The 16,602-nt window shown below is 57.0% G+C and overlaps 1 protein-coding gene across 1 annotated transcript; it reads left to right on the forward strand.

The window, feature by feature from the left end:
* The first annotated feature begins 2,321 nt into the window (after positions 1-2,321).
* LHX5 (LIM homeobox 5) lies at positions 2,322-11,874 on the forward strand. The gene is made up of 5 exons (XM_069558033.1): positions 2,322-2,494; positions 4,501-4,724; positions 5,351-5,628; positions 6,331-6,496; positions 10,323-11,874. The coding sequence occupies exons 1-5, from the start codon at positions 2,322-2,324 to the stop codon at positions 10,688-10,690; spliced, it is 1,209 nt and encodes a 402-aa protein (XP_069414134.1). The 3' UTR covers positions 10,691-11,874.
* Positions 11,875-16,602: the final 4,728 nt, after the last annotated feature.

The following is a 16,602-nucleotide window of genomic DNA, read 5'->3' on the forward strand; positions in this document are numbered from 1 at the left end:
TGCGAAGCCAGATCACTTCCCATAGAGACTGTGTCCTGTGAGGGAAAGCTAGAGGTCTGGACAGAAACCCAGGAAAAATGAACACCCCTGAGCTTCCACCAACTGCCCAGAGCCAGGCATCCACAAATCCTGCCCCCTTTCAAATCCACAAAGGCAAGCACACTAGAAGTACACACACAAACATATCCCTCCCTGGGCAGGTAGGGGGGTGTGGAAACACCACAGGACTCACATAAACAAAAGTACTGCTCTCTGCAGAACTATACACACTCAGACACACACACACAAGGACGGACCCACAAACACGTACCCACAAAATTCCACACTCATGAACACACCCAACCCAGCTCAGTCACATACACACACGCTCACCTGCACACGATTCAGCTTCTTCAAAGTCCACTTTCACATCCATGTTAGCACACACCTACACAAGCAATCTTACACAGAGGCACACACATAAGCAAATACTATCACATTCATGCGGCTGCAAATATGCACATATATACATATTTATATGGACACACTAACCAACAAAAACAAAAGCACGCAGACTAATATACACAGATATTAGCAGAGCTATGCACAGGTACAAACACAAAAGATACACACGCCAAAATATATTCATATAATCGATTCCTGAGTAATATAGAGGCAAAAACAAGATTCTCAAACAGCAAATGTATATTAAACTCAACAAATGCACCCAAACTCATATCCACACCTAAGCCTTGGCATGTACACATGCAAGAGCATGTGCGCGCGCGCACACACACACACGCACACACACACAACTATACACTCTGGCTCCCAGCCTGTGGGCCCAAGCCTTGCAGACCCCATCGGCCCTCTTTTCTGGAGTGGGAAGGGAAAATCCCCACCTAGCTTGCCTGGCCTCCCTAACTTAGAGCATCCAGTTCAGTGGCTGGGTTGGTACTTTGGGAAAGAGGCATGTTTTTTTCCCTCCCCCACCAGAGTCACAGTCCCCCTCCACATACACCTGCGAACACCCTCCCCTCAACACGCTCGGAGCCCCGTGGAACGGCACTTCCTGCCTCCTATGAAGACTAGAACCTGCACACACAGCCGGGACGCCCAGCGCGTGTAAACAGCGCCCGCGCAATCTTCCAGCGTGCCGCCTTTGCCGCGCTACCCACTCACCGCGGCGCCCGGACTGGCTGACCCGGGATCCGGAAGGTGCCGCGAGGAGAGCGGAGACGCGGTGAACGCCACTTCTGAGCTGGCTTCGGGAAGACCGGTGCGCCCTGGATACCCCACTCCTCACATCGCCCCCGAGTCCCATGGCCAGCGCGGGGTCTCGGAGCGGGCCAGAGAACATGCCCCCCAACCTGGGCCTGGGCCTGTTCGGCCTTTCTCTCTCTCTCTTTTTCCATGAGAAAGGCCAGGCTCGTCCCCAGTCCCCATGTATGACAAAGGAAACCGGGGACGCCTCCCGGGAGTCCCGGGAACCTCTCTGTCGCAGCTCCAGGGCGCTGACCCCAGGGGCCCGCGGGTGGGAGAGTCCAAAACGGCGGGCTGGGCTGGGGAAGAGGAGGCAGACAGAGCGCGCGATCCTCGCCTTGAGCAACTTCTACAAGTTCCGTGGATGGAGAAGGGGGCAGAGGTCCCCCACCTCCCCACTAAGGCCTTGGAACCCTGACCCCCACCCCCAAATATGTGTGAGGCGAGAGAAGACAGAGGCAGTTTTCAGATCGCGCGGCCCTCCCAGCCCCCAGCCCCAAACTGGAAGGTAAATACTTACTTTGCCTCCGAACCAGGTACAAGCTAATACTCAACAATACTGATGCCTTGTTTTTTTTGCTCTGTCCGGACCGCAACGCTGTAGCCAATTTAGATATGCTATAAATTTAAGAGGTTGCCATGGCCACCGCGAGACCATTGGCCGCCGGGCCCCCTACGTGCCTCGCCACGTCACCAAATCTGAATAAGGATGCGCGAATTAGGCGGCGGCCAGACAAAGATGAGGATCGGGACCGCTTGAAAGTGGGGGAAAGTGCCGGCGCCTCCGCCACCGGGGAAAGCCGCTCGGCAGAGCCGAGGCCAGCAGCCACCCAAGATATACTGGGGCGCGCGGCCCGGGGCATGAGACTGTGAACGCCACCAGTCCCCACCCCACCGCGGGCAGCCTAGCGCCAGGCCCAGAAATCACCCGAGGACTTGACCGGCTGAGTCTTGGTTCGGACCGGACTCGCCCGGCGGCGGCCAAGAAGAGAGGCAGAGAACAGCGGCGGGGCCGGGGGCCCGAGGGCCGGGGCCCCAAAGGGAGGTCGAGGCGGCCCGAGCCGCCGGGGCGCGGGGCTATGATGGTGCACTGTGCCGGTTGCGAGCGGCCCATCCTCGATCGCTTTCTGCTGAACGTGCTGGACCGCGCGTGGCATATTAAATGCGTTCAGTGCTGCGAGTGTAAGACCAACCTCTCGGAGAAGTGCTTCTCACGCGAGGGCAAGCTCTACTGCAAAAATGACTTCTTCAGGTAAGTGGCCCGTGCTGCCTCTACTTGCTGCCCATGCGCCCGCCCCGCGCGCGCTCCGTTGGGGCACCGGGGAACGGGAGAGACCCACCCCAGCCTCCCGGTCTCACCAGCTCCAGTGCGGAGCCGGCTCTCCCAGCAAGGGCCGGAACCCAGGCGGAGTGAGAAGAACGCGGCTGGGCTGCTTCTAGCTGGCTTTTCCAGGCCGGCTTAGATAGGCAGTGGGGCAGGGAGAGGAAGCTCCCTGACTAACTTGCTCCACACTCGTCTCTGCCCCTTCCTAGCCGGCACCACCCCAGGGTGGAAGCTTCCAGCCCGGTTCTGACAGACTAAGGATTTTGGCGAAGTTAGGGACAGCTGAGGGCTTCTCCCACCAGGCAGAATGCGGGCTGTCCAGAGGCTGGGCTCCAGGCAGGTAGGGTTCCCCGGGCCTTTCTGGACAAACAGAAACTTCCCAGCCCCAGAGGGGGCTCAGCCAGAAAGGTCTCCTTTGGTTGATGGGAAGGGAATCTTCTCCTCAATCCCCTCATCCACATCCCCCCACCATCAGCCCCAAACTCCTTAAACATTTTCTCTTCTGTTCAAAGTACAAACGAAATGAAGCTGGAATCAGGACCTGCAGGGTCTACCCTTGCTGCCCACTCGGGCCCTCAGGCAGATCGCAGAGATCACTTCTCTAAGTCTCGGTTTCCCAGCTGAGAAATGTTGAGGGTTGGCCTGGAAGGCTGTGGGGGTTTTGGCCGCTAGGCCTGGCCCACTTCCCCACGGGCGCCCAGAGTCGGCTTTGTGAGTGCGAATTCCAGGCGCAGAGGGAAGAGGGGGGCATGATTAACGCTGTGCAGAAAGGCTGCTCACCGGCCGGGTGGCTGGCACTAGGGAATTTGAATAGGAAAAAATGTCAGTCGCGCCTTTACACGTGTAAACTCCCCGGCCCCAGAGGCGCAAGGCCCCTCATGTGGTGCTTGCAAAGCACCTAATGATTTTTGATAAGGTGCATATGGCCAATTATGCTGCCGGATAAGGCCAAAAGTGACTTATGGCTTCTAATGCCCTCACTACATCAACGTCACCCAAATTCGCCCTGTTTAGAGACGTGGGTGTGAGTAGATGTGGGGCCCCAGAGTCCTGGGCCCTTGCCCTCTCTCCCGCTGCACCTCACCGCTCCCCCTTCTCCTTACCCCTCCCTGTGCTGGTCTGCACCATCCATTTCAGGGGAGGCCGGCTGACTCCCAGCACTCCTAGAAGAAAGAAGAGGATCTAGACAGGGAACACAGAAAAGGAGGCATTGGAGAGATCCCGAGTTCTGGCCATGCAGGTTTAGGACTGCCTTCTGATCACATATCCTCCTCCCCTGCCTGCCAGGGCCTGGGATCTGGGGACCTGGAGGCCTAGTCCCTGCCTTCCAGAGCCCACAGGCCCCTGACCAGCTCCAGTGGGGCCCAGAGCAGGGCCTGGAAAGTCTACAGTGCTGGGTATCAGTAGAGGCTCTCTCTTTCCTGCTTAGGTTCAGCTCAGGAGAGGGTCCCCCTCGATGCTCCATTGCTAGGACACACCAGCCAGGCTGACGGACCCTACCTGGATCTCAGCAGACTATTAAGGATCCAGAAGGCAAAGCTGAGAAGTGGTCCCAACCTGGCCTGCCTGGCTTTAAAATCCTCCCTGACCTCGAGAGCAGAGTTTGCCTGGAGCATCCCGGGGAGGATCTGGTAGGGGTGGGGGTGGAGGAAGGGCACGACTTGGGGTGCTCTGGGCCTTCTCCTCAGCTGAAGGCTGCACCCATTGCCAGAAGCCCAGCAGGGTTCAAATGAGCCCGACCACCGAGGCACAGTCCAGGGCATTTTGTCTCCCGTCTGGCATTTCCGGCCAGGGAGGACAGGACTGGGATCTCCTGTTGACAGACGTGGAAATGCAGGCTTCTCAGAAGCCAGGGCAGGGCAGGAGGAGGTCAGGGCTTCGGGGAGGATGGGACACTGGGCTGGCCTCAGGTGACAGGCCGTGTCCATCTGCAGGCGCTTTGGCACCAAGTGTGCGGGCTGTGCGCAAGGCATCTCACCGAGCGACCTGGTTCGCAAGGCCCGCAGCAAAGTCTTCCACCTCAACTGCTTCACCTGCATGGTCTGCAACAAGCAGCTGTCCACCGGCGAGGAGCTCTATGTCATCGACGAGAACAAGTTCGTGTGCAAGGACGACTACCTGAGCTCCTCGAGCCTCAAGGAGAGCAGCCTCAACTCGGGTAGGAGGCCCTCACCCCTCCCCGGGCCCAGGCCCCAGCGCCCTCCCCACTTTGCCCCGGTTCAGAGCTCTCCACTCAAAGGTCAAGGCACACGGAGGGCCGTGGGGGGCTGGCGAAGAGGGGCAGCGTTGGCAGCCAGCCTCTCAAGATACTTGCCGCGCCTGCTCTTCCCCTGCCCTCCTTCAATTCTTGTCCAAGCGGTCCTCCTCCTCCTCCAATTTGGAGCCGTGCAGTTTCCCCTTTCCGAGTCTTTTCAGCTCCTGCTAATTTCTAGCTGCATAGTGAGGACAGTAATTGAGGGAAGGAGAGGTGGGAAAAGAAGATCCCAGGCCAGGAGGGCGTCAGGACCCTCCTCGCGTCCTCTCTCCCGAGAGCGCGCCTCCCCCTGTCGCAAGCGCTGGCTGGGAAGTGCTGGGAGGGCTTGAGAAGGGCCCCTCGGAAGGCCGGGCCCCGCCTGGAGGGAGTGGGCGGGCGTCGGGCCCCTGGGGGAGGGGCTGCGGCAGGTTTGGGGTGGGAAACCGGCCGCGGTTGGTGGTGGCCCGGGCCGCCGGGAGCCCGCTACCCGACTGGAGAGGTCTCGGGCCGCCGCTGACGTCCGGTTCCCTTCCCGCTCCGTCCTCCCGCAGTGTCGTCCTGTACGGACCGCAGCTTGTCCCCGGACCTCCAGGATCCACTCCAGGACGATCCCAAGGAGACCGACAACTCGACGTCGTCGGACAAGGAAACGGCCAACAACGAGAACGAGGAGCAGAACTCGGGCACCAAGCGGCGCGGCCCGCGCACCACCATCAAAGCCAAGCAGCTGGAGACGCTCAAGGCCGCCTTCGCCGCCACGCCCAAGCCCACGCGCCACATCCGCGAGCAGCTGGCGCAGGAGACCGGCCTCAACATGCGCGTCATCCAGGTGCGGCCCGGGTCGGGCCACCGCTCCCCAGCGCCGCTGCGTCCGCGAGCAGGGAAGCTCGGCGGAGTCTCGCACGCAGCCTCCTTGGCTAAGAGCGCGCCGAGTTCGGCGCAGGGGCAGGCGGTGCGCCGGCGGTCGGGGCCCGCTGGTCACACTCCTAGCCGGAAGATCCAGCCTGGCCCTACTGTCTTCCAGCGGTGCCGTCTTGGGCGGGTCACTTCACCTCTCTGATTCCCACCCCTCGCCCCTTTCAAGGAAGGTTTTAAGCCTCGCTGGAGTACGGGTACCTTTCCTTTCCTCCCATCCTCTGGGCAGAGGAAGAGGCGCTGTTTGTTCTCCGTGTGTTCCCTCCGGGCGCCCGACGCGCGGGCAGACAGACAAACGGCCAGAGCCCGGCCGGGGGAGGCGAGGAGCCGAGACCAGCGCCTTGCTGGGCGGGAGGCCTTTATAAAGCCGTCACACTGCGGACGGGCCAAGGACCAGGAAGCTCAGCTCTTTATGAGTCGCCCCACGGGTCCGCGAAATCCTTCACCCTTGGCTGGTTCGCCGAGGCCCCTCTCCACCCCTCTGGTCTAATCCGGCCCGGCCCTCCGGCTCAGGGCATTCTTGGTGCGAAGGAGGCGCTAGGACCCAGCAGGGACGGCCCGGGCAGGGAAAGAAGGTGACCCAGATCAGAGCTCACGTGCCCCTTCTCTGTCCCAGGTGTGGTTCCAGAACCGACGGTCCAAAGAACGCCGGATGAAACAGCTGAGCGCCCTGGGCGCCCGGAGGCACGCCTTCTTCCGGAGTCCGAGGCGCATGCGTCCACTGGGCGGTCGCTTGGACGAGTCGGAGATGTTGGGGTCCACTCCGTATACCTACTACGGAGGTAAGCACCCCGCCTTGGACGTGGTGCCCCACACCTAGGTCAGTGCTGGTTGAGAGTGCAGGCCTGGATCCCTGCGATCTGGGATGCCCGGGGACCCCTTCCTCCTTTCTACCCACGAAAAATATACACAATCATGAACACACCTTAAGAGACACACATCAACAGGGGCAGACCCACGCTCAGATACTTTCTGGACAGAAAATCAGACACATGCGTTCACTCACCCACGGCTTGATACCCACAGATAAACATGTGAGACAGGCAGTGGCACACTCAGCCACGCAGTGACACACTCACCCACGCAGTGACACACTCACCCACGCAGTGACACACTCACCCACGCAGGACGCACACGAGTTCAGAGACCGCGGAGACCCAGGTCTAGACACATGATCACCCACAACCCAGGTGTACCGCACCCCCTGGGTATACTGACAGACAGGCTGAAACTCCAGGTCAAGCACTCAGCGTTTACCCCATCCCAGCCTGACACACAGCCTTCTGCCGCCCTGGCCCACGGGCTGGCCTGGTGTCTGTTGGCACCAGCAGGAAAGCAGGCCCTGGCAGGCAGCACCAACAGTGCTGGAGGGGTCAGGGGTCCTCTGGGGTCACCCCCTCGCTATCTTTCAAGACAGCATCTCCTTTTCCAACCTCGGGGACCATGTACACAGCATCTGGACCATTTAGCCCAGATGCCCGGCAGTTGGGCAGGTTTTGCTGGACTAGGACTCTGGCCCACCCACCAGCTGCAGGAACACCAGGGTTCATCACGACTGGGGGTGGGGTGGGGTGGGGTGAGGGCGTGGAGGGAAGCAAGAATTGAGCCAACCCAGTTATCCACTCTCCCATAGGGCTGCAGGGGCAAGGAGCCTAGTGTGGCCCAGAAGAATTCCTCTGTTGCTGTTGGCACGCTCAGGCCTGGGTGCGCTCTCCTCTTAGTCACCTCTTTCCTTTCTCCTCTTTTCTGTCCTCCCTTCTCCCCTCTGCGTTCACTTCACTCTTCTGAGTGACCTCTCCTGACTCCCTCATCTCGTGTTTTGTGGAGACCCAGTTGCTCCAGGGCACTGTTGGACTCACTCACCCGTCCTGCGCATCCCAGACTTGTGGGCTCAAGGAAGGCATCTCACCTTCTCTATTCCTGAGCCTCTGAATTTGGGGAGCCCCCAGGAATGTCTTTGCCTGAGAGGGATCTCTGCTCCACCCAGACTGGGGAAGGGGGTGGCCCTAGTAACCCAGATTGGTGAGAGGTGACTTCTTTTAGAAAAGTCAGCTGAGTGGCAGTGTGGAAGGGGAGGGCCAGGATCCCGGTGCCCAGGCAGACCCAGGAAGGAAAATAAGGGCACCCTCTACCAGCTTTGTTTTATCCACAGGCCTGGGAGGTTAGCTCTTCTGGCCCGGCCAGGGTCCCCGGAAACTGTGGGTGAAAAATGGTGATGTGCTTTTAGGGAAGAGACAGATGGCAGGGCAGGTACAGATGCCAAAGGGAGTCGGCCTAGCGGACTTGTCCTGGGGCTGCTACTCACCGACACTCTTCACCCATCTTTGCCTCCTTGCGCGCAAAATCTCCGCCCGGCGCGGGGAGGTTGGCGGGGCGGTACCAGTCCGGAATTTTCCCCCGCCTGGGTAATTAACCAAGGTTTCCCCCAGGACCAGCGTGCCTCCCACCAACCCAACCGCCTCTTCTACCCCCCTGTCTGGTGGATAGGGTGGGGGCCTGGACACGCGGGGTCCCTCTTTCCCCGGAATGGGTTGGGGGGACGGCCGCGGACCCCCCAGCCCCAGGGAGGCAGCCCCGCCTAATCCGCGCTGGGAGATCCCGGCGGCGGCGGCGGCGGCCGGCAGCGGGCGAGAAAGGGGCCGGGCGGCGGGGCCGGCGGCTCCCCGTGGGAGCGGGGACAAAGCCCCAGCTGCGGCTTTTGTGCCCTTTTCAGACGGCGTTTGTTCCAATTACCTCCGGCCCGGCCGCCATATGGGCGGAGGCGGCGCGCTCCGCGCGGGGGCCGAGGCCCTCGCTGGCTAGCCGGCTCGCTACGGACCGTGGCCGTCCCCCATCGCCGTCCCTTAGGGGCCCCAAATTCGCCGCTTCCAACCTTTCTCTTCACTTACGGGGAGAATGGAATGAGCGGCTTTTAAAAAGTAACTGGCGACCGTTGTGGCTGTTGCCTAAACCGTCTCCAAGCCCGCCTCCAGACACTCCCCGTTTGGACTGATGTCAAGGAGGGTTTGGGGAGGGAAGGGGGCAGCAGGGGGAGTCCAGCACTCGCCCCGGCGACAGACCCCGGCCCTAAACAGGAGGCGTGGGTTTGCTGAAGAGACTCCGGCTTACGGACGCGCTGGTTTTCCCTCCGTCCAAAGCGGGTTATTGTCAAGGGTGCTCCTTTCGTGGGGTCCCACGCCCCACTCTTTCAGGGGACAACCCGAGGTGGAGGGAAAGAGGCTCTGTCCTCTGTTCGAAAGGGTTTAGGGAAGGGGGCTTTAGGAGGAGGTCACGGAATTGACTCAGAAACACTTTGTCGAGAATGGGCGGGCGTGTAATCTGGAGTCACTGCGCTCCCCGAATTTGTGGGCAAAATTCGAATTTGTGCATTCTTCCGCCGAGAGAACCAATAGCTATCACCAGATTGGTAAAAGGGCTGAATGTCCCCAAAATGCCCCAAAACTTTGGGAGTCTTGGCAACCCCACCCCAGCGGATACAGCTTTACCCCAAGGCGCAGGGATCTCTAGACGTGGCCCGGCGAGTGTTTTTCTTATCGTCCGCCCCCCCACCCCTCTCCAAATCTCTGGGGCTGAGCTTTTTCCATTCCTGGCCAGGTGAGGCCGAGGCAACCGATCGGAGCCCCGAGGGGGTGCAGCGCGGGGAAAGGGAGGGCTCTGAGGCCGCCTGGCATGGTCCGCGGCCAAGTTTCGGCGGCCGGTGCCGAACTCGCCAGCGCCACTGTGCTCCGGCTGCGCTTCTCCCAGGCTGGGCCGCCGCCCGATCGCAAGCGTTTCGCCTTCAGTTCTCTTTCCGCCATCTCTGCCTCCCTGCCCTGCTCCTCTCCCGGATCTCTCAGCTCCTGGGGCTCTCAGCCCCCGGGTCTCTGGCCCTCTGTCTGACTCATCTTTCGCGTCCCTGGACGCCTCTGTCTCTCCCCACCTTCCATCTTGTTCCTGGGTCTCTCCCCGGGTTTTTTTCTGCGTCTCTAACCACACAGCCGCCTCAGCTTTCCCTTTCCGGCTCCTGCACTATCTCTGTTTAACTTGAATTAACCCCGGGTGTCTGTCCCAGCCGTGGGTTCAGTGACTGAATCTCTCTTCTTGCCTCCCCACGGATTCTGAGTCTGGGGTGTCTACTCGCGTGCTGTCCTACCGATCTCTCCCTGCCTCTTTATCTGGTATTGTCCAGTGCCTCTCGCTCTCTAGCCAGCTCTAAGGCACTGTCTGGAATCCTCTGTCTCTTGCGCTTCCCCCGTGACCTCTGTCTCTCCGTCTCTGTGTCAGGGAACCTCTGATGTTGAAAGGTGTGTGTCCTTCACCGTCCCTGAGTCTCTCCCAGCTCCTGAGACTGTAGCCTTTGTGTCTCACTGGTTGTCTGTCTCCCCAGCACGAACTCGGAGTCTGGTCTTCCGCCCTCTGGCCTGCCTCTCCCTTGGTCTCCGCAGGCCTCTCCACGGGCGTGGTCCCCGTGAACGTCCTGTCCCGCCAGCCGCAGCCGCATCTGCACCTCTCTGCCCTTGGTCTCCCTGGGTCCCCTCCCCCGGATCTCCTTCCCCAGGCCCCGTGAGTCTTTCCTCAGCGACCTCCCCGCCTCTCACTCTCCCCTCTGCCGCCCTGTCCCCTCCGCAGACTACCAAGGAGACTACTACGCGCCGGGAGGCAACTATGACTTCTTTGCGCACGGCCCGCCGTCGCAGGCGCAGTCCCCGGCCGATTCGAGCTTTCTGGCCGCCTCGGGGCCCGGCTCAACGCCGCTGGGCGCGCTGGAGCCGCCGATCGCCGGCCCGCACGCCGCCGACAACCCCAGGTTCACCGACATGATCTCGCACCCGGACACGCCGAGCCCGGAGCCGGGCCTGCCCGGCTCGCTGCACCCCATGCCGGGCGAGGTGTTCAGCGGCGGCCCTAGCCCCCCCTTCCCCATGAGCGGCACCAGCGGCTACAGCGGACCCCTGTCGCACCCCAACCCTGAGCTCAACGAGGCCGCCGTATGGTAAGGCCACCGGGCCGGGCCACCCCCCCGCGCTTGGCCCCGGGGACCCGCCCGGCCGGCCCCCGCCCCCACCCCCCAACTTCACCCCGGACGCAGCCTCCCTAAACCAAAACGCCCAACGTGGACACAGCTCGCTCTGTTCCGAGTCTGAACTCAACCCGCAGCTGCTTCTCGGCTGGGCGCGAAGGAGGAGGACCGACCCCGCCCCCCATCTCCATCCTCCCACCGCGGCCTCTCCGGGAACCCCCTGCCAGCGTCTCCCGGCAGCTGCGAGCGATTTCTTGGGACCAAAGTGTTAACTCCGAAGGGTCAAGAGATTTCAAGCACGCTCTAGGCTTCCCCCGACCTCTCCCCCAACCCACACATCACCTCTTTGGACCAAGAGAGGGCTGAAGCCAAGGGATGGAGACGATTTCTTTTTTTCCCCCCTCCCTGGAATCCGACTGGCATTTTGTAATCGTATTTCTCACTCTGCTTTCCCGTCTTTAAAAAAAAAAAAAAGATAAGAAAAAGAGAGATTGAAAGGAGTGAGGAAAGGGAGCAGAATGAGTTAGAAGATGGAGAGAGAGCCAGCAGAGAGATGGAGGCTGAGAAACATGTTTGAATGGGGTGCGGGTAGGGTTGGGGGGGGGGGGTCACTGGAAGACAGCTCCACCTGTGCGTTCGCGCCCCCTGGTGGCGATGATCACGGTCAGCTTTTCTAGGAAGAGACGGGAACCGTCCGGACATGGCCAGCCCAGGGCCAGACCCCCACCTCTTCCTTCCTTTGACATTTATTTTGAACCCGGGGGTCCAGGCCAGATTCAAACACTTGCCCATCCTGGGCTCCCGCTTGGGCAAGGCGCCAAGATTTCTGGGCTCTGGCCCACAGACCACCCTCCGTGCCCAGGTCCTTGGAGGCTGGGCGGTCAGGATGTACAGTATTATACTTTTTTGGAAGTTGAACGCTTCTAGTTTCCTTATTTTGTATAAAGAAGAAACAAATAAAGTATGTTTTTGTGTTTACTGTTTATTTATTGTACACTAGTTATCTGGGGTTGGACATTTTTATATTTTTAAGAGGAGGGTGGGCAGAGTTGGGGAGGGGAGCCAGAAAGAGGTTTACCTAAAAAAAAAAAAAAGTAAAAAAAAAACCACCGAAAAAATCAACTTTTTTAAAAAGATTAATAAAAAATTCTTTTTTCCCTCCATGCTGTGTGGTTTCCTTTTTTTTTTTTTTTTTCCTTTTTGCCTCTGTCTTCAGTCACTCTGAATTAATGGAACTATTCTGGTTCTTGTTTCTGACATAAAACAGACTTGATGGATGCAAAGACCTCTCATCTAGCAGGGTGATGGGAGGGGTTCTTTTGGCAACTAACAGGTAAGGCAGATGCCTGCCATTTTTTTTTTTTTTGACAGCTACGATGTACCAATAGTATCTCCCCCAGTTTTATGTAATACCCTGATCTAACACAAGCCAGCCTGGCACATAGTAGGCCTTCAAAATATTTGATGACTGAATGGATGTGCGACTTGTTTATCACCAGAGCAATTAGAGCTTCACTCATTACTCCTCTGGGTAATTCCAGATGGCAAAAACAAAACCAAACAGACAAAAAGCAGGTTGGGACTTGCCAGGCAGTCCAGTGGTTAAGACTCCACATCTCCACTTCAGGGGTCGTAGGTGCGATCCCTGGTCAGAGAACTAAGATCCCACATGCCTAGTGGCGCAGCCAAAAAAAAAAAAAGCAGGCTGGTAGGTCCAGTGCTGCAAGGCTGTGTTAGGACCGAAATGCCCGCAGGGAGAACAAGGCTGCTCGTCCTGCAGTTCTTAACACAGTGTCTGCTTGGATCCTTTGGTAAATCAGCATGGTGGAAGGGAGTTCTTGAGGAGATTTAACGGGTCTGAGGCAAGTCCCTCCCTTTCTCTGCCTCAGTTTCCCCACTTTCAAAAGTGGGGACTAGAGGGAGCCCTTTCTATGACTTCATTCTTTTGCAGCTCAAACACTGTAGGATGAGAAAAACAGACGAGGAAAGAAAATAGATGGAAGAGGGGCCTGAATTTGGACGTCTTTTCTCCCAAGCTTAGGGTGGGGGAGGGGCTTACCCATTTTAGCAGCAGCAGGAAAAGGAGGGGGACTGGGAGCTGGTGGGGAGTGAACCACCAGGGGAGGGACACATGCTAAGAGCCCTCTTCGTCACTCCTTTCATGCGGACATCACAAGAATAATTCTAGGCCACCTGACTTTTCCTTTTCTTTCCTTATAGCACATTTGTCTTTATCAGACAAATGCTACTTGCTTGTGGTGGAAAATCTAGAAAATGCAGATAAGCAGAAGAAAGAAAAGATAATCCCCCAGAATCTCAAGTAAACGAGTTGATACGTTTCTTTCCAGATTTTTTTGTTTTTTTTCCTTTTCATTTTGAGACTAGAGCTCATGCACATAGACACAGAGCCCTTGGCATGCTCATGACTCCAGGAGCACCAGGCGTCTGGGAGAGGCCCACTCTCGAATGACCCTGGGGTGGCCCTATTAAGGTCTCAGAGGGCGGCTCCAGAGACCAGAGTCCAGGGGGGATGTGATCTCTGGGGTCATGATCAGGACTTACTTGAGGCTGATTCCCCACGGGCTCTAGCTCTGAGTGTTGGTGTGTCAAGAGGGTTGGGAGCAGAGGTCACCTAGGAGTGGGATAAGGGTAAAACAGAACAAGGGCCCTGGGCTCCAGGAGACTGGCTAGCTGGTCACTGTATCACCTTTCTGAGCCTCAGTATGCCTACCATGAAATGGGCTCATAATGGCATTTCATCCACGTTAGAGAGATGCAATTTATCCTGTGGCCAAGGTTTTGGAAGTCTAAGTCTTGGGTTCAATCCTCACTCCCATCCTCTGCCAACACACACACACACACACATGCATGCGTGCACACACACGCACACACACATACACACCAGCTTCCTTGAATGATGAATGACAAGGGGAGAAAAGGAGATCCCTGTCAAAATCTACTCAAACCCACCTCCACTTCCATAACCTCATTTCAGCTCCCCTAGTGCCTGCAGGGCCCAGGGGCTCTGGGAGGAGAAATCCCACCCCCACCCCACTCCTGGCAGTGACCCTGCAGGTGTCATAGTCATGGTCTTGGGTGCACTTAATTTGGGAGGTGGTTCCTAAGGAAGGTTAGGTGGAGAAGGAAGAGAGCTCTGGGGGGATATTTGTCCCTAGACACCCACAACCATTGTCTCAAAGTGTGATCAGAGGACTATGCTTCGTAAAAATGAATTTCCCTGCCCCGTCCTCCAGCCCATGGCTGGAACTGCTCTCTGGCGTGGTACCCAAGGTGTTTCACAGTTGTTAAGCTCCCCAGTTGCTTCCAAGTCTCCTAAACGTGCAGGACATCTGGCTGAAAAAGACTGATCTGGAGCCTAATTTGATCTTCCACCCCTTTCAGGATGAGTGTTGTTATCCCCATTCTACAGATGAGGAGACTGAGGCTCAAGAAGTGACATGAGCTGCTGGGGGTTACACAGACGTGCAGTAGCAGAGCCGAGTTTTGAATTAAGAACTGCTTCCGAAGCCTACCTTGTCCCTGGACCCAGAACACTGCCTGGCGCAGGTAAGACCTCACTCTCTGTCTAGCAACTACATGAATGAATGAATGAAATGAAATGAACGCTCGCCAGCTGCCCTAGAAGGAGATTCAAGAAAGACTGTAATGAATGCTAATTCCTACCGGTAGCAACCTCACTGGATTTCGTTTAAAACCCCTTGCCGGGTTAAACAAAATCAACCAGAAGAGCAAAGGGCACGATGAAAATTACCAAGGTCAAAAGACAGAGGACTTCCAGCTTCCCCATGTTTGCCCTTGTTCCTTTCTCTCTCCCTCCCTCCCCATCCCTTTCCTCCTGCATTAATGTATCCGTTCATCTCCTCTATCTCTTCATCGCCTGTATTTATTATCATTTAAAAATAAAAGATCTCCAAGGGTGGGGGGGGAAACCCCTCTGAGCTGAGCAGGTAAGGAGGTGAGCCAGCCCCTGCCTGTGCCCTCCAGCTCTGGGAAAAGGGGACCGTAATGTTTCCCTCACTGCCCCGAGGCTATAATTCTGGCCAACACTGGACAGTGAACCCACATGTATTCCAGCCCCTGGCGTGCATGTTCTCCCCCGTTTCCGTCCTCCAGCCCCAAAATGAACACCCCACGGAGCCAGAGCATGAGATCTGACCCACTGTGCTTAGGACTAATATTTAAAATGCAGAATGGCTGTGGAGGGCTCCTGCTCCCAAGCCTTGTCGTGCAGTAAAAAGATATAAACAGAATAAATTACCTCTCCAGCTCGGATTATGAGAATACCCATCTCCTGACCAGAATTTTAAGTCCTGCCTCCCTCGTCGCGCTGCACCCGGCTGATTTATGGAAACCCAAGCACTTCTCTGCATATTTCTCCTGTTCAGCCAAGTGACCGAGTTTACCCTTCCTATGCCATTAGCGTTATTAACACCTGGGCAACCGATCATTGCAAATGGGCCATTTCTGTGATGAACGGAAACCTCTCCCACGGCTTCTCTGGGGCCTCACCGCCTCTGGCCTCCTCTTTCTGCATTGCATGCCAGGGCTGGGGACCCACCCCAGCACCTGCTGATGGGCTCCAGGGGGCACTTTGGGGAGGAAACTTTCACCCCGGCAGGTGTCCATGGCTTTCAGGCAAGCGCGCAGGAAATGACACCATGACTTGTTTTTTATGCCTCAGAGAATGTTCCAGATGAGGGCAATGCCCCCCCCCAACTGAGCAGGGAAAGAAACTGAGGCTCAGAGATGGCAAGAGACTAGCCTGAGTTCCCATCAAGAGTTTATGGCAGAGCTGGGACCTGAATTCAAATCTTCTAGCCCCATGTTACTCAAAGTGTGGTCCGTGGACCAGCAGCAGCAGCAGCAGCAGCAGCACCTGGGAGCTGGGTGGAAACGCAGCCTCTCAGGCCCCACCCCAGAACTTCAGAACCAGAGAGGGCACAAGCCCCAGGACACTGGGGCACGCGTTCAGTTTTTTGAAGCATTCACTTAGAATCACCAGATTCTCCACGATCCCTTTTTCACTGGAGGAAAACCTGATGGTATACGTTCTCTTTGCTCAGAAGCAGCAAAGACTCCACTTCCACACTCATACTCAGTGAAGATGAAGCAGCTGGTCAAACCAGTGTCGCCCACGGGAACACCCAGAGCAGTCTGTTCACTGCTTCCTGCGTTATAACCTCTCAGCCCATGTTGCGTCTGTGTCTCCATCCCCAGGCTGTTAGCAACCTGAGACCAGGAAGTGTGTGTGATTGATTCCAGGCACTCAGCCTCTCTGAGCCTTAGTTTTGCCATCTATAGAAAGGGCACAATAAGATCTAACTTCATGGGACTGCCTTGGCAGTCTAGTGGTTAAGACTCTGTGTTTCCAATGCAGTGGGCAGGGGTTAGATCCCTGGTTGGGGAAGATCCCACATGATGCAAGGCACGGCTTAAAAAAAAAAAAAAATGATATGACGTTGAGTCATCACAAGGGTTTTCCAATAATAAAATAATAATAAAAAATAAAGAAAAGAACTTTCCAAAGGTTTCCAAAACTATTTTGAGAATTGTGGAACAAGTACAAATTTCCAGAGGAACTCTCTCAAGGACAACACAATTTTTAAAAATAAATTATGTGTGCTCGTGTTCAATTGAATCCAACTCTTTGCAACCCCATGGGCTGTAGCCCGCCAGGCTCCTCTGTCCATGGGATTTCCAAGGCAAGGATCCTGGAGTGGGTTGCCATTTCCTTCTCCAGGGGATCTTCCCCACCCAGGGATGGAACCCGCGTCTCCTACGACTTCTGCGTTGTCAGGAGGCTTCTTTACCACTGAGCCACCTGCAAAGCCCATACGGAATATTATTCAGCCATAAGAAGGAATGAAG

The sequence above is a fragment of the Ovis canadensis genome, chromosome 17 (assembly GCF_042477335.2).
Source record: "Ovis canadensis isolate MfBH-ARS-UI-01 breed Bighorn chromosome 17, ARS-UI_OviCan_v2, whole genome shotgun sequence".
Taxonomy (NCBI): Eukaryota; Metazoa; Chordata; class Mammalia; order Artiodactyla; family Bovidae; genus Ovis; species Ovis canadensis.

Excerpts from the sequence above, each read along its gene's own strand:
- LHX5 (XM_069558033.1), top strand. The coding sequence starts at position 2,322 with ATGATGGTGCACTGTGCCGGTTGCGAGCGGCCCATCCTCGATCGCTTT. Across the intron at positions 4,725-5,350 it reads GGAGAGCAGCCTCAACTCGG|TGTCGTCCTGTACGGACCGC; the intron begins GTAGGAGGCCCT and ends GTCCTCCCGCAG. Across the intron at positions 6,497-10,322 it reads TCCGTATACCTACTACGGAG|ACTACCAAGGAGACTACTAC; the intron begins GTAAGCACCCCG and ends TCCCCTCCGCAG.